Source organism: Rhamphochromis longiceps, linkage group LG1 (assembly GCF_057381845.1).
Source record: "Rhamphochromis longiceps isolate RC_006_pf linkage group LG1, R_longiceps_female_GT1.1, whole genome shotgun sequence".
NCBI classification, from domain to species: Eukaryota; Metazoa; Chordata; class Actinopteri; order Cichliformes; family Cichlidae; genus Rhamphochromis; species Rhamphochromis longiceps.
Window position 1 is genome coordinate 34,998,001 of NC_140557.1, and position 26,181 is coordinate 35,024,181.

At 40.9% G+C, this 26,181-nt stretch overlaps 1 protein-coding gene across 8 annotated transcripts in view; it reads right to left on the reverse strand.

Moving 5' to 3' along the window:
- nav2a (neuron navigator 2a) overlaps positions 1-26,181 on the reverse strand; it is a 224,625-nt gene that overhangs the window by 39,372 nt on the left and 159,072 nt on the right. For 6 of the 8 annotated variants that reach the window (XM_085407819.1, XM_085407801.1, XM_085407813.1 and 3 more), the window contains 8 exons: positions 25,174-25,417; positions 24,929-24,985; positions 22,096-22,229; positions 13,308-14,532; positions 10,460-10,569; positions 10,256-10,364; positions 9,148-9,570; positions 294-416 (listed from right to left, as the gene is read on the reverse strand). In XM_085407819.1, the coding sequence (XP_085263945.1) occupies positions 294-416; positions 9,148-9,570; positions 10,256-10,364; positions 10,460-10,569; positions 13,308-14,532; positions 22,096-22,229; positions 24,929-24,985; positions 25,174-25,417 (2,425 nt within the window). Of the gene's footprint in view, positions 1-293; positions 417-9,147; positions 9,571-10,255; positions 10,365-10,459; positions 10,570-13,307; positions 14,533-19,084; positions 19,171-22,095; positions 22,230-24,928; positions 24,986-25,173; positions 25,418-26,181 lie in introns of those variants that run through there. The other 2 variants (XM_085407808.1, XM_085407842.1) reach the window with 2 other exon arrangements.

The window sequence follows — 26,181 nt, forward strand, 5'->3', positions numbered from 1 at the left end:
ATGCCACCTTCACTTGCAGGATAATAAATTTACATTTTCTACAGTGACAGCAGGAAACAAGCAAAAAGCATTGCAACCAGAGACATGAGCCAAGTGATCGGCTAGTTATATTTATGTGTCTTTCATTCAGACAAACACATCAAGCTCAGTGCATTCGATAGTAGGTGTATAAAGGCCTCCTGAGAAATGGAGCCTATAGATTATCAGTTGAACTGATCACTTAAAGATATTAAGCTGCAACACAGCTTAAGAGAAGTTTAAGAGAAGAAGCAGGTAAGATATTTCAGACCTACCTGTCAGCATCTCCCTGTCCCGATGACGCGTTTCGATGGAGCGTCTCTCGAACGGCAGCCATGCTGTCGGGAAGGCGGTTAAGGCGCCGAGTGTACAATCCCAAACCTCCATCAGTCATGTAGCTGCAAGAGACAACCAAAACGTATTAGAAATAAGTAACTCTGACATATATAATTACAGACCTCAAAGAGGATGATTTGAGGTTGCGCCACTTTGTTTGAGATAATGGGACGACTTAACAGACACTTGTCTTCTTGCTGGGGCTGCTTTTGTTATAAATGTCTTATTGAGCAGGAAGCCACATCCATGTAGTTCTCTGGCTGAGGTGAAGCTCTCATCAGTCAGGCTTAAATAGAGCAAAAACCTCCCACATCAACACTGGAGACAGCAAACTAACTAAGGACACATTTCTCTCATGTGGCTAGTGTTCAACAACAGTGGCCTTTAAAAGAAAAAACTGCTTAGAAGACAGTTTGCTCTCTATGTCTACAGGAAGCACATTGCAATTCATCACCAATACTGAGACCATCAGTGCACCAGACTGGAATATTATGATTGACTGAGTAACTAAGCATTAGAAGAAGCTAAAAATACTTGTACTGTATTTATATGTGCAGGGTAAGTAGGGCATTCACTTCATTTCGTAACGGAAAATTATATTTGAAAGGACTCAATTTATTGCTTGCTGGCCTCGGAGGCTCAGTGAGCAGCAGTTACAGCCTGTGGCTAACGCTGAGGCCATGAGCACTTACATAAACATTCCCATTCAAACTAAAACAACACTAACTAATTCCCCAAATATTTACCTGTGGAGGAGCTTCCTAATGGAACTAAATATTGACTCCTTTAACCCGGGTGTAATTTAATGAGATGTTTGCTGGTTTAACGTTGAAGTTTTGATGATTCTGTGTATGCAGTGATGTGAGTAGAGAAAGAAGCCTAGCAAAAGCGCGACCACTAAAACAGTTATGCGTTATCTCAATGTAGATCTCGGTGAGAGGAAACCCTGCACGCACAGACAAACGCGCATTTGTACCTAAATGTGTATACAGTATACACACAGTACAGTGTTTCGTACAGACAGAGCTTCTTTGTATGTGACTCAAATGGAATCAGCACGAAAGCAGATTCTGTGTGCTGTATCCCAGCAGCATGAAAATGTAACTGTGTCTAAGTAACCAACCTGAAAAGTATCAAATGTTATACTTTCTTAACCAGAAGAGAGAATTATACAAGCTTTTTTAAAAGTTGTCTGGTAGTAATGTATTATGAATTGCCAAGTGATAAAACTAAACTAAATATGCACTAATTCAATGTATTTAACACTCAAGGCACTTCATATTGTACATTAATACAGAGAAAACCAACAATCAGACGACACCGCCTACAAGCAAGAATTTGGTAACAGTGGAAAGGAAAAACCCCTTCTAACAGGAAGACACCCCTACAAGAACCAGACCCAGGGAAGGGCAGCCGGCAGTGGCGTAGCGGGGGGGTGGCTTACTGGGCTTAAGCCCGGGGTGTTTTTTCAGAAGCCCGGGGTCTTTTGTAGTGTCATTTTTTCATAGTTAGATGCCTGGCTGACAACTGTATAAAGCAAAAAACTACACACAATATTCGAAGCACATAGTGCACACTGTGGGAATTTACGACTGTGCGTAAATCCCCCCTAATATTGGTATGATCCGAGCTCAGGCACTAAGCGGGGCGGGGCAGGTGCTGCCTACGAGTGCGCTGTTGGAGAAACGGAGCTAGGCAGACAGAGGAGAACTGAAGTTTGACCAGGTACCAAAGCAAATCATTCGTACTGTACAAATAATGTAAATATGACGATGTATCACGAAAGATTGATATCAAACTGATCACTTGACCCATATTACGTTACTTGCTCTTCAAGTGAATCAAGAAATGGCGAAATGAAAAGCCGAACAACAACAATGCTGTTTCTTTAGAGAGTCTTAGCTTACATGTGTGTTTATGTCATATTTTCAGTTGTTACCCTCCACGGCTAAATAAATCGGTTTCAGTAATGCACTGATATACAAGAATGGACATAAGGAGCTTCTTTCAAAGAAAAAACTCAGGTAGTATTTTATATATTATGCTTTGTATGTTGTTCAGTATATTTCTATGCAAAACAAGAGGAACTTCAATACACAGCAGTACATTCACAGTTGAAACCAGATATTTACATACACTTTATGGAAAACACAAGAACATTTTTTTTACTGTATAACATCAATTTAGAGTAAACTTGTTTTGTTTTGGATAAATAAATATTGAAATATCTTTTGAATTAGTTAAATGTTAGAATAAAGAGAGACAGAGCTGTCTATTTTTTATCACTTTCATCAAATTTAGGAGTACATATACACTAAGTTTATTGTTAATTAATAAGAAACTCCAGACGATTCCATTCTGAGCTGAAGAAGCTTCTGATAGGTTAGTAGAGTCCATGTGAGTAAATTGGTGGCACACCTGTGGATGCATATAAGGCAAAACATGGAGCCTGTTTCTTTAAAAAGGGAAAATCCAGAGATGTCAACCAAAACACCAGAAAAAGAATCGTGGAGCTCCATAAGTGTGGCTCAATTTTGAATACAATTTGGTGCCATTTGCAATTAAGAAATACAGATAGTTTCTCTCTTTACTCTTAAAGTTAACAAATATGTTTTTTATATTTATCAATCTAAAAAAATAAACATTTAGTCTAATTTGATGTTACAATTAAAAAAGTGTTTGTGTTTTGATCTGAAGAGTGTGTAAATATCTGTATATTTGATGATTGTCAGCACAAAGAGGGAGAGAGAGGAACAGAGAGGGAGAGAGAGGAGAATGAGGACAGGACAGAGATGGAACAAGAGCAGGTGAGACACACATGTTAGTCAAATGGTTGTTTACCAAAAGTATCACCGTATCATAGGTCCTCATGTATCTCGTACCTAGTGTTTCTTTTTAGGTTTGCTATTTTTCAAATTCTATATTTATTAAGTTATGCAGGCTTGTTTGCACAACAAGGCTAAATAATTATAGAAACTTTTCTCAATCTAAATAGTGGACTTTGGTAGAATTAAAAAAAACAAGTGTAGTGCAGGTCTATGATGATTTTTAGTTCTACTATCATCTAGTTCTGATTCTGGTTCTGTCTTGGTTAAATCCTAAGTAATCCTGATTTTGAACTGTTATAGTCCTGTTTTAATTCTGGATCAGTTCTGGGTCTGGTTGAATTGGGGTTTAGTCCTCGTGTGTTGATACAGCCCTGATTTTGTTCTGCCTTGCTGCTTAATTAAAAAACTAGTTTAAGGTGACCTGCATATGTGATATATATTTTTCCCTATATGAAGTCATTCTTTTTTGAACAAAACTCAAAACAGAGCCAATTAATCTTTCAGTCATTTCTAACCCCCCCCCCCCCAAAAAAAAAAAAAAAAATCCCACATGCATACCACCCTTTAGGGCTAAGCCCCGGGTGTTTCAAATGTCTGGCTCCGCCTCTGGCGGCCGGCATCTGCAGGCATTGGTTGGAAGGATTGCACTGATATGGACAATGTATCTTTATAGACCAAGTGTTTATCAGTTATTACTTTAATAGCATTTAGTATTTGTCTACAATTTGTTTTTGTACTGCAATGTCATATTATCTTAGTAATGAATCAAATCACACATATCATAAATGTTAAGGAAAACTGTTCATGCTCCATGTGTATAAAAGAAAAAAAAATATTGGCCTATATATCAGATTTTGTAACCATGAAACACTGGTATTGGTAAATCCCGTGCCTTTTGAGCTATAATGCAGTGATATGCAGCAGTAGCCTTCAGGTTTGAGAAATAAAGCTAACTCAGAAAGTCCAAAAACTGCATTTCCTTCAAGAGCCACTCTAAGCAGGCCACAAATGTCAATCAGTCCTCAAGGATGCCAAATGTCAACATGTCCAGCTAAACAGCATTAAAAGGCTGCCTGGTTAAAAAACAAAAACATACATAAAGTATTCACAGAGAACATACCGGTATTATATTATTGGATATAAACTGGATAGTAGATCAGTGCGTGAGCAGGCAACTACATGCTGCATAGCTAGAACACAGCGGCCAAGGTTTGAATCCCACCTGTGGCCCTTTGCTGCATGTCTTCCTCTCTCTTTCACTCTGATTTTCAGTCCATCTGTACTTACTATCCAATCCACTACTTAGGCTTAAAGTTGGGTGTTCGACTGCTTTAACTGACAGGTGTGCCAAAAGGGAGCTGTTGGCTGCTAGGTCTAACCTCTTCTAATTTCTGTTGGTTTTTAATAACAGCTGACAAATAAAACGGTCTGTTGTGTGGAAAAGATTATCCAAGATGTAGAATTGTAGTATTTTCCTAGTCTTTAAATTAGTGTTAATTAGCAGTTTCACCCACACAAATCCTCCTGCTGCTTGGTAACAAGACTTGCTACCCATAATTCATAAATTAGCGCTTCATCCCTTTGTCCAGATGCACTAACCCTGGATAAAAAAAAAACAACAACAACAACAACATGGTAATGGCCCATATGCTGATGCTACTGATTTAAAATCATCTGGTGCCTATCAACATTTTGAGCAATAAATAAATAAAACTGTCAACATTAAACCAAATGACCCATGGACTACTAAATATCAAACAAATTGATGGGATATGTTTAAGAATAAAAAAAAAAAATCATAGAGACAACATAGCCCAGATATGATTTGAGTGCAATTGATTTTCATAACAACAAAAGACACAGACACTGAAGGTACTGGGATTCTCTTTTGACAAAGGACCAACTTGGATGGGGGGATTTGCTGCCCTTTATGGGAAGCATCCGTCATCACAACACAAAGTCACCTTGACGGTGACACACACAACCACTCACATACATAAGCAAAACTCCTGATTGACAAGTTACTCCTTGACACTAATAACTAACTGAGGGCCTCTCCTCTTGTTTCAGACGCCTGTTAACCTGTAACCCTCTGCAGCAGGAGAAACGTGTCCAAACAAGACACTTTATGGGCTGACACTGAACAGCCAGGTACAGTTTACACAGTCAAGCAACTAACAGAAAGAGAGAGTCGTGGGTAAATGACATTGCAGATATATTTGACTCACTAACAATGCATGCACTATGGTACAGACAGGAGTTAACTCCCATATTGTCACACTACGGAAAAAACAAACAAACAAACAGGAGTTACAGCTCCTACTCCACTCAGACATACCTGTCTGCCTTGAACATGGTTAAACAGTTAGTCCGAAGAAAAATAAACAAGTCCAGGTGTGTGTTGATCTTTGCTGATGAAAATCTCCAAAGAAATGTCAACTGTCTTTTACTGTCTGGCTTCTTCTGTCTGCTGTTACTAAGTCTGGTCCTGTGCGTGTGTGAGATCTGCTGTGATATCACCAGGTGAAAACCTGTTTGGTGATATCAGAGATAAATGCAAAGCACCCAGCAACTCTCCATGTATATACTAAGGTGCAGCCTGACTGTTTGGTAGTGTGTCCTGCTCTGTGAAAACTCAGTGTTGATATGCAGTCTCGCTCCCCTGCTCCACATGTTTTTCTCTCCTGAATGGAGGTTGGGTCTGTCTGTAAAGGTTGGAGGAGGGAGAGGAGGGAAGAATTGGAGTGGGGGGAGTGGTATATCAGCCACATAGCCCTGAGCCAAGGAGACAGATCCCCACATTTCCATGAGCAGAGATAGCGAAAGGGAAAAAAAGAGAAGGGGGTGGGGGTGATTGGTGACTGATAAAAACCCCCCACTGTAAATAGTAAAAGTGGAGTCACACTGCCTGTCTACTAGGATTGAGTGTATGCTAAATAAATTACCTGTTATGTCTCAAGACGTTTCTAAGCAATCAAGAATGTAGATTCCTTAGACATTTCTAGAGCTGCAACTTGTTTTCATTGTTGACTTACCTCCCAACATTATCGCAATATTTTTTCCATAAAATGTAAAACAGCAAGAAAAAAAAATACCTGAGGCTTTGAAAACAGATAAAAAGACAAATACAGTTACTGGACCCCAGTAAATATAATGTGGAGGTTGATGTCTTTTAAATAATTATTTTTTATATTTGGCTATAAATTGTTTTACTGTTATGGCTATTTACCACTGATTGCTCTTGACCACCAAGAGAGCCTTTAGCAACAGTGGGAAGGAAGAACTCCCTTTTAACCGGCAGAGACTTCTAGCAGAATTAGGGGCTGACCCAAATATTTGTATGTTTGTGGGGACTTATTGATATAATAAATTCAAGGTGACTTTCACTGTGCTTACTTAGCAAATGTCCAGATTAGCATTAGCTCACCTGCTCTGGCTCACTTCATGTGTTTTGTGTTCATTAGCAGGGACACGTGTTCAGTGAAGGTATCCCTTTCAAAGCAGGAATGTTATTGGTGTCCCAAAAACTAACTGGCCTGCATGTGAGACGTGGACAGCTCTAAAGAGCAGCTGCAGAATATTATACTGGTTCATACTCCCCCAACACTACAAATGTTTTAATTAAAAGCGCAAGAGAAAATTAAAACATGTTATAAATTATTATATATTGCTATTTAACAGCTATTTTATGCTACTAAATATTGTTACAGGCGTTAAAGAATTAGTTCAAGTAATGTTTCTAACTGTTTTGGTTGCAGAAGTAGAAATTGTATCAGAGTTGTTCATAGCTATGAACATCTCACTTTATAGAATTAATTAGGGGCAACTTTACAGAGAGATCTTTGTGGATTGTTCACTCTTACAGGGACAAATAATATTTTCACCATGAAGGCCACAAATTAAATTCCATAAGCCTTAATGACATTGTGTTGGAAGCCAGGAGCTCAGAGAAATATCAACCCCAAGAGTCTGCGTGCCATACAGATAAGAGAGGGAAAAAAGCACCTTTTGTAATTCGTGTGATTTCAGATTTAATTAACATTTAAGAGGTAACAAAGACTTGAGGTGTGAGAGTTTACTGGTCTAATCCAAAAGCCAGCTCCTCCTCTCTGGGTAAACATACCACTTTTGTGCAGAAGAACCTGTTATTTTGTGGACGCTAACATGCTTGGAATGGAGCTAATCGTTAAATAGCCTGATGATGTCGAGAATAATGGTTAACCCAGAGGAAGACTGCCCACACACCCACATGGCTGTACCTACACAGTTCCTTTCTTACACACACACACACACACACACACACACACACACACACACACACACACACACACACACACACACACACACACACACAGAGCAATCCCCCCCACCCCCTTCGCCCCAACACAAAGAATATAATCTAGTCAGCATGTTCCCATTTGAATAAAAGCTCATTTTGCCAGCCATCCGTCACATCATCCATAGAGATCAGACAGCTGAGACCAAATACACACCACAAGCATGTTTTTCACACAGACAAAAAGGCACCATTTAAACATCAAATCCAGCTCAATTTACTCTCTACATAATCTGTTTGATCCAATCTAGCTTGCAAATGACAAAAAGGTTTTTGAAATGATGGATATATGATCATTTACCAGTCTAAATAAAAAAGCACCAGCTTCTAAAACGTGAGGATGATGTTGATTTCCTTTGTTTAAAGACTAAACTGATGAATCAGTTTGTCCAAAAAAAGTATAATTTATTAATTATAAATATAAACGTGGCATATGATTTTTGTCTTATTCATAGTTCTTACCGATATAAAGTGTTTTGAATAAGATAATGTCTCGGCTCACATGTACACGTCACTCGTCTGTCCAGGTGTGGCTGTGGCCTGGCTTGGTTTGCTTAGTCACAGATTCAGATATATCAAGTAGTTCAACAGTACTTTGCTCTCTGGCTTTCTAAAGGTGCCTCGGGGCTGGTGACTATGGTGATCCAGATCTATGCAGGCTAGATGAAGTAATTTCCACACAGCTTTTAAGAGGCATGTTTTTTTTTGTTTTGTTTTTTAAATCACCTTCACTGCTTTTATGAAATCTCATTCATATTAACATTACACAGAATTTGAACAAATACCCTGATCTCTTGTTTTCCAACTTTCTATTCCATCTGAAGATGATTTGGTGCCTTTTATGGCTTCATCTGATAATAATGATGACAACAGTACTTTAAATTGTGTGCCAGCCAAGGTATGCAAGGGGCCTGCTACAACATGGTCACTGGCTTTCAAAGAGAAAAATAACCAGGTTATCAGGACAACAGCATCGAAACACTGAAAGACTGCAAACTTGTGGGATTTTCACTGTACAGAATAAATGATACTTGTGCTATAGAGACCATCTGTCAGCTGGGTTGCACATATACAGTCAAGAAACACTACTGCCCTCCTGTGGTAAGCCTACATTAAAGACAAGTTTCTCATTGTTGAGAGACCAAACTGTCACATCTCAGCCATAAAAGTCATATTATATAAGCATGGCATCCATTTTCATATGTTTTTTTATGTTTGAGCACATCAGAGTTATTAGAATATTTACCAGTAATCTTTTGGGGTTGGGAAATATTGCAAATATGTTTTTGTCACATAAATACTGCGCTTACCCAGATTCACTGTAACTCAACTTTTTGTGAACTGTAATGCAGTATTAGTAAATGCTGCAAAATCTTTCCAACAGGTTTTCACGTTTTTCCTGTTTAATCCAACAACAATACAGAAACAAAAGATGATGCATGGACAATGACAGAACAGAGAAATGCTGAAAATCCTCCCGGTGAAGATGTTAGAACCAGTGAAAGTTCCCTAGATCCTCTTGTTAACCAAGAGTATCTATACTATACTACTTTTTGCCAGTAATGGATTTATTGGCAAAAAGTTTCTGTATTGATAACACATGTGTCTGATTAAAAAAGACTCACTTACCCACTGGTCACATCATCAGTGCGCACAGCATTCTTGCTCAGCACATCTCCATCGCTCATGTATCCCGTGACTTCCATTGGGATTCCATCAAGGTCGACGTCTTCCCCGGCTCTGTCTCCCAGGTCCACGCTGCACAGGGCTCCTCCCCTGCCAGCCAGCTGTCGCCGCAGGTTCCCGGGGTAAAGGTAGCGTCCTCCCTGGCCACCAACCACACGGCCACCGTAACCATTCCCCATAGAGGGGGCATCACCCGCCTGAAGACGAGGGCTAGACTGGCCCAGTCGCCACGAGGATAGTGAGGGGCGGGAAGATGTAAGGCTGAGGATGCTTCGACTGCCTCCGCTATTGCTGCTGCCACTGCCTGTGCCGCCACCGCCGCTGATATCTGTGGTAATGCTGCTGTCAAAGGTGGTTTCCAAGGTGCTGAGCGGAATACAATGAAGGCAAGACAAGTTGAGAGCACACATTAATGTTTTCTGATAACATTTCATTCAAAAATGTGCCTTTTGAAGCAGTAAGCAAGTGGCCAATCACTACACCAAATGTCAAGAATTCTTTTCCTAGGATCTGGAAATATGGAACAGAGAGAAGCACTGGAGAAAAAAAAAGCATCAAATTGCACAATTTCATTTATGAACAACAGATTTATTGACCTTAGAGCAGAGTATAAACTATGTAGACAGTTGGGTCAGCACTGACACATAACACCAGAGCACAGGTCACAACTCTGTAGGAGGGAACGTGATTAGAGCTAAGCCAGAAGCATCAAAGACATGCCCAACGATCAAAGTAAAAGATCCCTAAAAAGAAGGATAAGACTGCTATAAGAAAAAAAGGAGGTAATACCTGTTAAACACAGACAGACACAGTCTACTGACCACAAGACTGATTCAAATCCACCAAAAAAATGAGTGTGATTTAGATGATTTACCACTCAACCATAACAGCATTGTAAGAAACTTCAGTTGCTGTTCAGATAGTAAGTGTTTGTTCACATAAACTTCCCTCCAAGCACTGTTTTCCTAACAAGCTCAGTGAAAAATGAATTGCTCAATATCAAGAAAAACACTATGTGGGATGAGCCAGAGCACAGTGCCAATCACTGTACCTGTGTGAGACCTGAGTTCCTCGGAGGCTTGACATGGTCTCCTCTAAGTTTTGCCGCAGGTCAGCTATGTTTTTGACAGTACGCAACCGCCTGGTCTCTGGGTCTTCACCTGACCAGCACAATAAAAAAAACCAAAAAAAATTTAAAGAACATATTTTCTCTATGCTGAACCAGAAAGATTACATATTTCCATTGATCGCCGACCTGAAAGGTCCTCGATGGATGTCTGGCTGGTCTTGGTGAAGGAAATGTCTCCACCTCTGCCTCCTGAATCGGTCTCAGTAGTCACTGTTCCCTCGCTGTCTGTTTGGGATCTGGAAAATTAATTGTGCAACAGATCAAATCGATTCTGAATTATTGTGCACTTAGTGGGAACCTAATATTGAGCAAATTGTCACGAAAGAGGGATAAACCCGATTAAGATTTAAATCTGCTGTGTTTCAAGTCTTGTGACTGTAGTCCAAAATGAATGCCTGCTAATCCCCACACACCAGAAAAGTTTGCCTTTGAAGGATAAATCGATACAGCTGAACCACTGGTAGTGTTTTGAAATGATGACATTCGAAAGCTTCGCTCATATTCAGCCTGCGGTCTTTGCCCGATTCCAGACTTTGTCCTTGTTGACTACTCGCTCTGTGTACCAGACAATGAAAACCACTGACTGCTTCAGACTCACACTGTTGTACAGAGAATGGCAGCATGGAAACTCGACCTTCTGACTAACCAACCTAATACAGGGTTAAACTTTAGCTTATTTCCATATCTTTTCCTTGAACTAATTTCTACCAGTGTGCTTTGTTTTAAGTTAATGGTCATCAGCATTGATCGTATGTTTTTAATCCTTCTAATTTACTTTCAAACATAATCTTTCTGACAGGTGGAGGCGGTATAATCCTGCTTGTAATGGTACCTGACAGCAAAAGAGGAAGTTTCAAAGTGCTGATAATGGAGGCATTTTTTTGGCGGTGGGGTTGTTAACTATGGGTCAGAATGTACACAGGGAGAAAGGGCAGCAGCACAGGAAGCATCAGGAAGTTAATGAGTGGTTGTTAGAAAAGACTTATTGAGCGCATGAGGGACCTCCTTCCTTATCACACTGCGACCAGGACAGAGGTCAGGGGCGCACAACATCTACACATATTTGCCCAGATGCACGTGTACAAACAGGCAGGCAAAATATGAGAACCTGAACATATTAAAGATTACTGTTTAACAATTTAGAGATGGACAAATATTCAAACAAAACTTTGAAAAACTTTGTATTTGGTGAAAAAAAAAAAAACAACAATCCAATTTTATTTATATAGCACCAAATCACAACGAGAATTGCCTGAATAAAGTAAGGGCCCTACGATAATACAAAAAACCCCCCCAACAATCAGATGACCGCCTGTGAACTAGCATTTGTTAACAGTGAGAAGGACATCTCTGTCACAGTCTGGCGAGGGCAGACTGTATGAATTGAAAAAGGACCCAAAATGCAGACTCCAAGGAACAGGGAACAAAACTTGAATGTTAACAAAAAGCGAGCCGTTTAATATGGCTGGAAAAAAAGGTACAAACAAAGGGCAAGGCAAACTGAAGCAAAATTAACACAAACCTAAACTGGGAAATCTAAACAAACAATAAGAAAAACCTAGACAAGAAACTTGGAAGCATGGCATAGGAAACATGGCGTGGACAACAGACGACCTGACAATCACACACTGAAAACAGAGGACTTAAATACACAGGAGGTGATTAGGGGAAGTGGAGACACATGAGGAAACAGCTGGCACACATGAACATAATGACGTCACAGTGGGAGAGTAAAACTGAACATGATGAACACAGAACACCAGACCTCTTCACAATAAAACAGGAAACATAATGAGACATAGACATGACAACCCGAACTTGACAACGTAAGACACAGACATGAAACGCATGAAGAGCAGGGGAGATTTAACATGGTTGGAAACACGAGGGGAAAATAATAACTAGAAACACTTAGGCATAATAATACAAACTTGATAACATAAGACACGCAGCATGAAACACGAAGGGTGAGGGGAAGCTTAAATACAGGGGAAGAAAACACAAGGAGTCTAATAACCAAATGAACTTAGATAACCTAATGAACAAAATAAACTCAAACTTAAAACGCTGGGTCAAAAGACCCAGGACCATGACAATCTCCCTTTTAACAGAAAGAAACCTCCAGGAGAACCAGGCTCCGGGAGGGGTTTCCATCTGCCACGACCAATTGGGGTGAAGGGATGGCAGGCAGGACATAGTACACACACGCTGTCCAGTTAAGAGTTTGGTTTCAAGCCCCCCTGCAAATATGTTACACATAAAACTGAGCAGGGCTAAGTAAACATGACTCTGAGAACCTACATGTGGATGCTAGAGTGGTGGAGAGGTTCAAACAGCATGTGTAATACAGGACAGCACTTTCTGTCGGGGGGGAAGATTGGAAAGTTTGCAGCTTAAATGGATCGCCAAATTGTGAAGGCGTATCTGGTACACGATGTAATCAAAGTGAGGCATGTTAAGAGTGTATGACGCAATGCAACTCAAGCTGCCTGTCTGAACTAGCTTGCAGGCTACACTCCATTTTTTTATAATCTTACACAGCCCTGGAAACATAGAGCCAGGTTATACACCGATTCATATTCATTCAAACATGTGGAATAAGTTCACATATATGATCACATATACAACAGAATGAATATGCAACATACTGTATGAGCAGTGTTTTAATACTATTGTTTTATAAGGCCTAACTTCATTTTGTTTCTTTTTACTTTTCTAACAGTGTAACATATATATATATATATATATATATATATATATATATATATATATATATATATATATATATATATATATATATATATATATATATATATGTATGAGAGAGAGAGAGAGATATTTTTTTATATATAGTGTTTGACTATAAATTATCATTACTTGCTTTCATTATTGCATGTAGGTGATATAGGCAGGTGAAACTGAGATTCACTACCACATACTTTAGACAAGATACTCCAAGAAAGTGCAATCTTACCTGTACATGAAAGGTGCAACAGTGGCTGTGTTGGGGTGGCTATGGTGCTGTTGCGTCTGAGGTAGCTGCACGCTGACCGTGTTGCTGGCTGTGCTCTGGGTAGTGCCACCACCTGCCACAGGGGCGGTGCTGGTCTTTCCTTCTGTGGAGGCCAGGCTGGAGGTAGAGCTGGAGTGCCTGCTGTCCCTGTCTCTGTCCAGGGGGCCACGGTGCATGGCGAGACCCCCTCCTAACCGCATGCTCCGAGGCCTCTCCCCTGCTTCCTTCACTGAAGAAGCTTTACCACCAGCTCCTGTGGGTTTGCCTCCTGGCTTTGGTATTCCGCTTTGTGCAGGGGTGGAACTCTCTTTTTTGGCCAATTTACCTCCCTTGGGAATGAAACTGGCAATTTTAGAGGTTCTTTTATTTGTGTCAGCATCCAGAGCAACAGGTACAACTTCTTCCTTGTGCTCATCTCCCCTCAGCTCTGTTTTATCAGGGACGGAGGTGCGCTTCGCTACCTCCTTCCCTTTCTCCTTCCCCTTTTCCTTATCTTTTTCAGGTCCTTTGACTGAGCCTTTCTTGGTAGTCAAAGCTCTGCTGAAAGTTCGCTGGGCAATGCCCCTCAGAGCTATTTTGGGGCTGCTTGCGGTGGTAGAAACCGTAGTTCCCGAAGAGGGAGCCGCTCCACAAGAATTCCCATTGCTGGTTCCGTTGAGTCCCGGCCGAACATTGCCATCATTCTCCTCTAAGGGGTCGGTGTTGGAGCCTGTCTCAGCTCTCTCCACCTGCCCCGCTCCAAGCTGCCTGGTTGGTGCAGCATTATCAGTCTGGGGCCCTACCCCATTGGAGGAAGAGATGGAGGACGACTTGGAGCCTCCTTTACTGTTGAAGAGTTTAAGCTTCTCCAGCATTGACTTTTGAGTTACTACCTTAGGAGGAGCTTCATTTGTCAGAGCAGTCTTACAGGAAGTGTCCTTCTCCTGCTTGACAGACTGCATGGCAGATGAGGGGGGGCTCGTCGAGGTGGAGGAATTAGAAGAGGTGTGCTTGGAGCTTGCTGACTTGCCCCTCCAGGGCTTGCTGTTGGGCTGGGGAATAGCTGTGGAAGAGGAGGATGAGGACAAGGGAGGAATCAGGGTAGAGGTAGTGGCAGGGATGCTGGTGGAGGAGCTGACAGACACTGCAGATGATGGAGCAAGCTCAGTCATCACCAAAGGTTGTGAGGTCAGGCCCTCTGAGGAATCTGTACCAGAAAAGAGACAATTTATTAAACAATAAAGAAGGGAGTTAAAGCTTAGATACTAAATTCAGGCAGACGAAGAATCTGAAGGACACAAGGAAAAACAGAAGCTTCTTTGACCCCACACAGAGTTACCTTATAAGCCCTGAAGGTGGCCTGTGTTGATATAACCAAACATGCCATTACTTTTCTCTGGACTAACCACCAAAACTGTTAAAAACCCCTTAGCACTAACAACGAGAGGAGCCCATCACAAACTGTTTATAAAAACAATGAGGGCCATACTCAAGTGCTTTTAAGTCTCGCCAAGAAGGCCTAGTCAAGAAGCAGTGCTGCTGCACTTATAAGGCATGGACTTATATGGACTTATTTTGGTCACGGTCCCTCTGCTTAACAAAGAAAACACTGTCTAGTTACACCACTCCCCTGTATATTAAACTGAGAAACAAGACGAAAAAATATGGTTTGAATTAGAAATGAACAGAACAGAAAGTACTTTTTTTACAAACATGTTCCTGCTACAGATTCATCATTCATTAAGGAGTTGTCTGAGAAAATCTGCAGCACGTGACTCTCAACAAGCAAACTTACCAAGAGCTGGAGAAGCAACGCAAGAGCTGAAAAGGTAGTCACTGCCCATATAAAAATAAACAAAAAAAACCCCCAAGTATTCTGAGTGCTGCTCAAGATCTCAGTGTGTACGCACAGCAGGGCTACTAACAGCATGGAGCTCAGACCAGCAACATTTGAATATTCAAACACCAACGGCCAGCGAGAGAGGGAGAGAGAGGGCCAGTGCAGGGAGCACTGGGTGCAATGAATCATCGCACTTTAGCTGTAACACACTCCGCTTACTTCTTAGACACAAACACAAAAAGTGACACATTAATTCAAAGATAGTGCAGCTGCTCTGTTGTCCTTCTTCATCTACAAACCCCTAAAACCTCCTGAGTTTACTTTTTATTACAAGTGTTTTTCATTAGACGAGACAAGAGAAAACACATTTCAAACTCCAAATGCATGCCAGTACATTTTTTTTCTATTCAGAGGAAGAATTACACATGAAAATCAATACAGATAACTTGGTATTCTGATCAATTCACACAGGTATGTTAACTCACTTACTACATAAGTTATTCTTATGGTCTCATTATGTCAGAATTTATTAAACACTAGTCCTGTGTGATGATTTCATTTTATAGCACCTTTCATGCCCTAAATGCAAATAGGCGGCCACTCACTGCTTCTTCTTTCTACCCCTATTTAGCATTTAGTGAGAGCAGCCTGAAACAATGCAGCCATTAGGAAGTGATTAGGGCCCAATTAGATGTGCTAGTAGTTAGCAATCAGCAAAGTGGGTCAGGTTGCTAATAGCTGGCTTCCAATTGGTAGCGGCTGAATGAGAGGGGGACCTGCTATGATTACAGGGACTGCAAAGAGAATGAAGGGGATTGACACTGCAGGTTTGAGATGAGTGGGGCTTTGATATCGGCCAGCAGGAGGGTCGGTACTGTCCAAGAATGGGGTCAGCTCGGATTTTTGTTGGGAAAAAAAAAAAAGAAAAAAAAAGAAAGGAAAGGCTCTGGACAACGGGTCAGCTGATCACTGACAAGATTGGACCCAGTGACCGGGGCTTACACGCTCCAGTTAGGTTGTCAGGGGTGAATCTTCAACGGGTTGGGTCAGACGTGACACTAGCGTGATGAACTTAGACACTGTTGCAACACAATCTCAACTTAAAAGAAGCTTGGGACCCAATTCCTGGAAAGGCTGTTGAAATTAAAAACCTAAATCAGTCACACGCAAAATAAATACTAGTGAAAGAATAAAGAGTATGAATAAAAATCAAAACTGCCACTTGTATACTTAATGAAGTGACCACAAGAGGGTGTAAAGACCTCATCTTTTGTCACACCTACACAGCTTTCCATTAATCTAGAAATGTCTGCAAATGTCAGCTTCATGTGTAAGCGAACGCTGATGACTTTTGTGTTCTGTATGCATCACTTTCAATTGGTCCAAATCTGAACCAATCATGATAAATTAACAGGCAGACATGCAAATTATGTTGTTCTCATGTAGCAGTGGAGTTTTTGCACTTGAGGAAGCAGTTTCACCTCAAAAATAATCACATAATTGTTTTAACGTGGGCCACTGACCCTATGACCCCTGTGTAGCCTCCGGCCAAGTCCAGGAATTAAATCTTCTCATTGCCGTTCCTTTACTGTTCTGGCTGAGCTGACTACTTGAGGAAACATGTTGAAAGAATTTGAGTACTCATGGCTTAACTGCTTAATTACTGCAAGCATTGGTGGTTAAAATAAAAAGCAGAAAATGACAGAAGAGCACAGCCCAAAGGGACAAGGATCACAGACCACCCTCCTACTTCCTGTCTGCCAAAAAAATCTGCCTCGGTCTCTACAAGTCTGTTTCTGTGTCAGCATCTTGATTACATCAAATAATTTCGGGAATGAGCTGAAATGGTAATTTTCAAATTCAGTTTTTATTTCATGGAGTGCCACACTCATGTCTGTGTGTGTATATATTAGAATTCAATTTACCTGCCTCAAGGTGCGTTATATTGTAAGGCAAGGCAAGTTTATTTATATAGCAAAATTCCACAGCAAGGTGATTCAAAGTGCTTTACAGAGACATTAAAAAACAAAAACAAATAAAAAGCATGATTTAAAATGCATGCGCAGTACCTTTGTTTTCATACACACTTGGCGGAAAAAGCATGGCGGCGACAGAGAATGAGAAGGGCGAAAGCGGATCGTTGTATGAAACAGATTAACTAGAATTGGTTTGTCAAAATGGTGCAACTTCAGTGGTGTGGAACTGGTTTGGCTTTCGTCCATCAGATACACACCAAAGCACATTTTTTGGTAGAGCAAGCAAGCAGGCCGTTTTTATTACCATTATTACCGAACTGATTTTATGTGGTACACGGCACTCAAAAATCTGTCAAAAAATCTTTTAGTACGACTTTGCTAAAGTACGAAAGCCACACCGCTTGATGGATTGTCGGAGCATTACGGCTACCGTAGTCAGGAGTCTCACGGCGTGATACGTACTGTGCTACATTGTGTATGTATAATTTGCATTTGCACTGTAAAAATTTTATATAACTTTAATGCACATAAAAAACAGCTGCTTGTTTAAGTGAAAATACATTGATGGGGTTTTTTGCACTAATAAAGTTGTGGAGTTGTAAAGTGTTTTGTCTCGCGTCAATTATATTGTCAGTTACATTGTTATCGGAAATTTTCAAATATATATCGTGATAAATATTTTTGGCCATATTGCCCTGACCTAGTAAAGACCCTACAATAATCCAGAGAAGCCCCAACAATCAGATGAGCCCCAGGCAGGCCCCTAGGAGCAAGCACTTGAGCCACCTGATCTAGCTGTGTTCTGCTAAGCATCTATAAACAGTGAAATCACTGAGCCTATGACAATGCACAGTCCGCATGGATGTAAGATAGATTTCATGCACAAAATGTATAAAAGTGTACATCAGCTAACAATGTTTAGACATCACAAACCCTCCTTGCTCCTTGCGGTTGCCCTGATAACAAGACATTAAGCTCTCAATCGGTCAACAACCATATTGCTGACCTGAAAATGTCACACTTATGCACAAGTTACCCTCACATGTAGCCAGAGTAAAACCATCTTTGTGCTGAACCAAACCTGCGGTGTCAGTTCTCCCTGACTGGTTAGATTTATTCAATGCACTGACACCTTCAGAGACATTTAATATGTAAAAATCTGGCACAGAGTTTGAGGCTGAAGGTGTTTGGCTGCTCATCGTGTTCACATTTGAGAAGCCTGCTCTCTCTTGCTCCTCAGTCATTGTGCTCAAAAAAGTGAGAGCGACAGCTGGCTTTTGTGTGGTGACTGAAACTTTTTAAAGTTTCTCCACATGAATACACTCAAACAGTGATGCTACAGCTCATCAGCAGGCTATTCATTCAGCAGAGGCACCAGCCACATATACAACACACAATCCAAGAGACACATGGGCAACAGAAACACACACATACAGAAACACACAACCATAGGTGTCCCACACTCTTTCTGTCTCTCTGCTATGTGTCACTCGGCGAACACCCAGACACTGTCACCTTATATTAAGGCACTTGTGTTTACTTATTGTACAGCCATCCAGTAACATTATTCTATTTTGGCATCAGAGCCTTTGACACAGACCAGATCTGGCCTCTGAAAAGAAGCTGCAGGTGTTTCTGTAACTATCTGAACCTCGAGGAGCAACGTCTTACAATAAGCACAAATAACTTCATGTGTAGTATACTTACTAGCAGCTTTTAGTTCAATGACCAATTGGTAAGAAGAAGAAGGGTAATCTACATCAATTTCACATTAAAGGAGCAAGAAATTGGCTTATTAAACAGTAGGAAAACCCTTTGCTTTCTGTGCTATTGAAAAGAAATACATTTTAGGCAGCAACAATCAAAGATTCAATGCAAAACTCAAATTCTTCCTCTGTAACTCTAGCCTATTAGATGTAATCGACAAGTGAAAGATGACAAACCTCACTGGTGCTGCAGACATCCAGGACATCAGAGAAAGAAGTAGAGGAGAGGAAGAGATGGATGAGAGATCAGGGAAGAGTTCTAAACCATGGCCACAGATCTAGAGTGGGTAGGAGGGGAGGAGGAGTGTGGTGGGTCCTCCAGCAGGAGGAGGGGCTTAGCAACAACAGGCCAAGAGGAACCTGGAAGGGGGTTGACCAGTATTTCTCATGCTACCTGCTGACAATCATATGGCCTGCTGCCCCAAACACACAAACCTAGAAAGGCATGCAAGCTCGTGCTTTTTCTGGTTTCAGTGCACATTTATTTCACCCAGAGTATGCTGCAAATAGCTTATATCTGGCATCAGCCGACGCATCTATGCTTCAGACTCAGAGCTTCATATATCAGCTGTCAGGATACCAGCTGAGCATTAAGAGCCAATTGTTTTCATGCAAATTATCACAGCTACTTCACACATCTTGCAGTTACTTTCAAGTCAATGCTGTGTGCTAACGTAGCTCCCCCCGATCATCCTGACCTCCCTGTATCTGATGATTTTTATAAAATCTAATCTTCACGTGCTTTTTCATTAGCTGGATTGTGCCTTCTAGCAGAATTGCAGTTGGTGCTCAAGTCCCTTTGAAGATGCCTAAAAAAATGACACTCTTTCCACCAAATCCAACTATTTGGAAATACTTCCAATAAAGTCATTGACAAATGTGTCTACTGGAAATCTCACTCTGAGCACTAATAGGATTTCATGTTATGAAGTGTATTTAATCAACAAATTTAAGGACATTTCCCCAAAATTCTGTTGGGTTTTTTTTCCAAATCATGGTGATTTTACACTCACACAAACCGACAAATCTCCCTGCAGTCTACACTAATAAACTCACTCATCTCGAATGGAGCCGAGCATCAGAATAAATGCCCCACAGTGCTTCTCACAGCGTTGGTCCCAGTTAATTTGTGACTGTTTAAACAGACAACAGTCCCTCTCCAGCTCCCTCTCTCTCTCTCTCTCTCTCTCTCTCACACACACACTTTTTTTTCTCCCCTTACTCTTCTGCCCTGTCTTTCTCTGGGCAGTCAGAATTCTCTGTCTAATGCAGGGTAATGAGTTTAGACTGTGAACACTAACAAAGTCTATATAAAGCTCTGGCCCATTGAGTGGTGACAGAAACTATTTCCACACTGGTCTAACCAAACGTACTGCCAAACACCCAGAGTTTGTAAGCTTCAGAACAGTGTAGAGCGGTTAAACTGGGTCAGAGCACCGTGGAAGAATATGGTGTGAATACAGTTCTGACTCCAAAGGAAAATTATCACAGTGAACAGCTTTGTTCTTGGATCTACTAAACTCCCACACTGCTTGTACTTTCCCACCTTGTTTGAATTATAGTGTTCAACATAACCGCTTAATCTTAAAGGAATCAGGTGGGAGGAGGTATTCCAGGTGTCCAGAGATCTTCATGTCCATCCATATTCTTCACAGTAGCACTCCATGCAATGCTGAGAGGATCTGATTGGGGCATTGTCCACTGTTTCTCTTTCTCACATAAAGCAGACAAAAGAAGATAGTCCCCATCAAATGGCGTCCCACTAGTGGAAACACTCCATCTGGATTAGGCAAGAGCGTAGGCCTCATGAGTGGAGGACACATGACACTGTTTTGCCTAGAATACCTGCACTGTTCTTCAGACCTTCATACATTAAATGTGTCCCGAAAAACACATTTTTGGATGTTATCGTGTAGCAAACATACACCTCACATGTCTTATGATTTTGTAAAAAAAAAAAAAAAAAAAGTTAAAAACAAACAAACAAACAAAAACCAAAAACACACTGAAAAAATTGAAGTTGACATAAAGTGATGATGAGCTGGTCCTGATGTTCCTAAATAAGAAAAGGCACAATGATTTACGAAGAGCAACTGAACTTTGTTTGCCAACGTTCTCATTCAGAACTTTATTTCTCTAAAATAATACTTGGATCCATCCCTTCAGGCAACTCTTTTTAGCTCAGTGCTGCAGCTGTTTGAGGGGGGGGGGGGTTAGGTGCCGGAGCCCAACTGTGATAGGACAAAAGCCGAGGCACACCCTGACTGGGTCGCCAGTCTATCGCAGGGCCATCACAAAGAGACAGACAACTATTCACACTGTTACATTCACAGCGTCTGCGACTGTGGGAGGAATCCAGAGAACCCATACAGAACCCACACAGTCACAGGGAACATGTAACCTCCACACCACGCAGCTGACTGGTCCATTCAAAGCCAGGACCTTCTTGTGCTGAGGCGAACACCTCTCGCAAGTCCTAAAGGGTTCACTGTGCTGTTGCACTTGAGTTGTGCAGGTTGGAAAAAGGTAGAGAGCAGTGCTCTAAATGGTCCACACTTTGAGTGACCTTTCCATTTGTGAGGATGAATACAGTCTGTGCAAATGGAGGTCACAATGACATTTAACTCATATTACATGAAACCACACATTAAGAGTAATGGGACAGAGTTTCAAAGACACGTTTCCTTAAAGACACTGCACAGGTCAGCCTGAGATTCAAGCAAACTGAGAACAACCTCCACCTCCTTTAAAAATGCAACATTAATGTTCAGAATGATTCCAAAGGTGGTGAGCATGTAGTCATTATGTGATTCTGGATTTTATGCTCATCAGTTCTTTGTTGCTCTTCTCTTTAAAAGACACAGTTGTTTCTGTGCTGCACTGCGTGCTGAGGGCCAAGCATTACTGGCATGGTTTTTAATCCTCTATTAGCCTCAAAGCAGCACAGCTAACTTGCATTTTCCCCACAAAAACAAAAAAGCACCCAAAGGATTCACCATAAAATCATCCTAAACACAGCATTAAGACTTTTTACAGCTGCAAGGCTACTGCCTGTCCTCTAATTTTACTTTCTCTTCCTCTAAACTTGCACACATGTCATGATGACATGCTAACGGGATTTGCCAACATCCAAGATTCAACCTGAAGATGTCAGTGTGCACCCATTTGTATCTGTATCTCTGGTTTACCTTTGTTCAGGTGTGAGTTGGCTTTGGTTTTGTCACTGAAGCCCTGGCTCCGTCTGTTCCCAGCAGCACTGACCGACCCTCTCGGTGGGATGTCACTGCCAGCAGTGGACACCCTTGTTGTGGGGCCAGGAAGTCTGATGAATAGATAGAAGAAAAAAGGAAGAAAGCAAGGGAGAAAAAAGAGGGAATAAACAGGCCAAAAAAGTTAGCTGCTTTATGACAAACACGAGTTTATGAATCTAAAGCAGTTTTATTTTCCCCCACACATTACAGAGACACATTAGGTCACTGCAAGCCTATAACACAAGCACAACAGACTGTAAACTAAGATGGGAGGGTATAACATAATTAGATTTATTAGACCAAGCATTTTATGTGATTTAACCAAACACATTAGAAGGGTAAGTGGCAGTTGTAGAACAAATCACATTTCTGAAAGAGAAAACCACATTCTGCAAATACCAAAATATCCTAGTAGCATACATCTTCTGTTTGTTTTGAAACTAGTGATAAAATTAATATAGTTTCAAAACTAAATTAAGTATAGTTAATAGTTTAAAAAAGGAAAGTGCTACACAAACATGCTTCACTGTTTAGGGGAGTGCAATTTGCCACAAAGGATGAGCTTTAAAAAGAAATCTGCACTAGCGTGCTTTGTTTTCTATACCGTGCCTCTGTGATGATGTGCACTGAAGCTGATGTACCACCCTCAATAGGCTGTAGAGGACCTCAACATCCACAGTTAATTTGTAATATGAACTTGTTGACCTACTGTATTGATTTCCTGGGGGAAGTGGTCTCTGTTTGCTTTCCAGAAGGTCAAATATACCTCAACCTCATTGCTACACTAACCACAATAGGACTGCCCTCCTCTTCATGTCTTTCTAAATGCTTCACACTATTTTAGGCTCCTTTCTAACAAGGCATTTTTCCAAACTTGTTCAAGGTTCAAGGTTCACTTGTTCCTGACATGTGTAGTTTTCTATTTAAAATTGCAGCTTTAGTTTTAAACGTAGCTTTTGTTTGCTTTTCTTGCAGCGTTGCGGCGACCCACCCCCAGGGTACACCTACACCAGGCTAATGGAGACAGATAAGCTTGCAGCAGAGTGGACAGTCAGACTGAGAGCAGGTCCTGGGAGAACTATGAGCTCAGATTACACGTGCTCCTCCTTATTTTCCCCACATGGATTAGACTGTAGACAAGCTTTGGTGGAAGTTATGACACCTTGATTTCATTTTGCAAGCCAATCTATAAGGCGAGTTGGAATCTAACAGGCTGTGGCACACAGCTGCTAATGAAATGCTAATTGACCATTGGCGACATCATCACCATCTTGGGACTGAGGCGGATACTTGATAAGCAGATTACAGCAGTCTCACTCAGCTCTCGTGTGCATTATAGAAACTCTCATTTCCGTCTTGCCATTCACTTTGAGTGACCACTATTTATCCAGCTGTTGCAAGGTAATAGCTTTAACCACATTATTTAGGCTAGAGTAGTCTAAAATCATTTCAATTATAGCAGGGCCAGCAAGTCTACTACCTTCCCCCACTGGACTGAGTCTGTCAGGAAGTAATTCAATCTAGTGGTTACATTAGAAAAAAAAAAAAAAAAAAAAACGCGCAACACTTTTTTCTTAAATTTTAATTTTAATATGGGCTATAGTGTGAAAAGAAATTCCAGAATAAATCTACTCCGCAAATCTTTCTCTTTCTACACTCTTAAAAGTGCAGTGCAGACAAAGAAAAGTACTTAAATATTTCTCAAAATGAAGTACTAGTGCTAACAGCACATCATTACTTGGATACAACCAACTTACCAAAAGAAAACCCTTTAAAAAACAGTCTGCTTACACTAAATTGTACAGCAATTCTTCTCTTCACTTAGATTCTTTCACACTCATTATGTTCAAAAGCACCATGTTTTGCTGTTAACTCAGTATGTTAACACTGAGTTAACAATAATTTTTATTCCAAAACAAAGAAAAATAGACCTTTCACCGCAATATTAGCAGCTAGCATTAATATAAACAATTCACATTGTTAAAATCTTTTAAAATTCGCTATCAGATGCTGCCAGAGAGTCATTTTAATCTTAATTAAGATCAATCAATTTAAAAAAAAAAAGAGTTTAAAAAGTGTTTTGATAAATGATGTAGAATAATTGTAGTTGCACATGCTGACCAAAAGAGGGGGGCATTTCTTTAGTTTGGTCAGGTGCTGTATCCGGGCAGGTGCAATGTAAACATATTCTGGGATGGGGCAGCATGCAAAACTAAATGGTACACTAAATTTCAAGGTGCGTTATCACATCATATGATGCTGCATGCTATAAGGAGGCTAATGTAACTGAAAAAGAAAAAAAAGTAAGACCAAAGATAAATATAACATGTCTCATTACAGACCTGCCACAGATTCCTCTGTGTTAATTATTAATGTCATATTATATGGGGGATTGCAGGAGCACACACGCGCACACACACAAGCACGCACACATTTACTTAAGGGTTATCTAAAGGTCTTCTACAGCCCATTAAGCAGGCCTGCCAAATGAGGCACGCTGCCAGAGAGACAGGGCCTTCTGAAAATGGAGCCTGGAGCTTTTGTTCCTATCTGCTCCAACAGTACCACTCATGCATAATAGATCGTGCTTGTAGTAGAGATTGCCCTTAATCACAGACAAAGAAACAACATTAAACTCATTACAGCGCGAAAGAAATGCTATCCTTGATTAGGGGCAATCTCAACCTATTTCCAGGAATGGAACGGAATAGGAGGTGTGGTGGAGGAAAGAAGGGAAGGAGAAAGAAATTAGAAAGGCACAAGAGCTGACCTAGAGGTCTTTTTCTGACCAAGGGAAAACTTGAGTAGTTTACTTTGACACCCATCCCTAGAGGAGAAGAAAAGAGAGGAAAGATATGGAAGAGGACAGAGACAGTGAGAGGTCAGGTTTAGAGTTATAAATGACAAAAAGTGCGAACAGGAAGATAGAAATGTCAAAATGATGGATTACAACAGCAGGCACGTGAAGAAAGTAAACACCACAGGGACACATTTGTTCACTCCAGTTAGCCTCACCTGGACTGCATCTCGGCCTGCGCTGCTTTCTGGGATGTGATGGCAGGAGTCCCATGCAGAGAGTGGCTGAGCTGGGCCGGGGCGCTGATCTGCTGACTCAGTGGAGGGTGTGTGCTCTGGGACTGGGCAGCAAGTGGGAGGGTGGGCTGGGAGTTTTGCCGCTGGGCCTGCTGCTGCTGCTGTTTGTAGCGGGACAAGCTGAAGAAGAGGCCAAGGATGGCTTTCAGATTGCCATTCCGAATCTCTGAAGGTCAGAAACAAGGATGGGGTGAATGATTTAAAAGGAGAAAAGTAGAAAGAAAAAGTGGGGAGATGAAAACAAAATAGAGGATGAAGTTTGCAACAATTTTTCACATTTACCATACTAGTGCTTGGAAAATAAGCTACTAGGGTTTTTTTAATGATTTCATGGCATTTTGATTGTTTTCTTATATGGAGATCATCTCTCTTGCTTATCAAACCATATATTCTATTTTATTGTAGATAGTGAAAAACAGCAACATTTTTGTAATTTAATTGTTTATCTAGTATTTCATTACTTTAGTGTAGCATGAATCAGTAGCTGTATAAAGCTGTACAATGCATTAATCCATTTAAAAGTCCAAATTTATCCCCTCCTTTCCAAAGTTGTCCAGTGAGAAACATTGGCATGTCTTTGCCAGCCCGATTCTGGGCCCTGGGCCTTATTTAGATGGTCAGCCCCATCTGAAACTGACATTTCAAATATGTCACACTCTGTTTAATTCCTCTATCTAATTCTGCTGCCTTTAGCTCTCCTTCTGGATTGTTCTTGAACTGCAAGATGATACACCTCAAAGTTCTCCTAACAGAACAGTGAATGGACCCCATGTGTTTCTTGCTGTAATAGGATGCTGCTGTTTGATTCAGCTTTGCATTAGCACCAGTAATAATATTGTCTCTCAGTTCCCTGTGTGAATTTCTTTCTTTTTTTTTGACAACAGCTACATTTAAACATCATTATGTACCATTGTAAGCTTTCTGGTACAT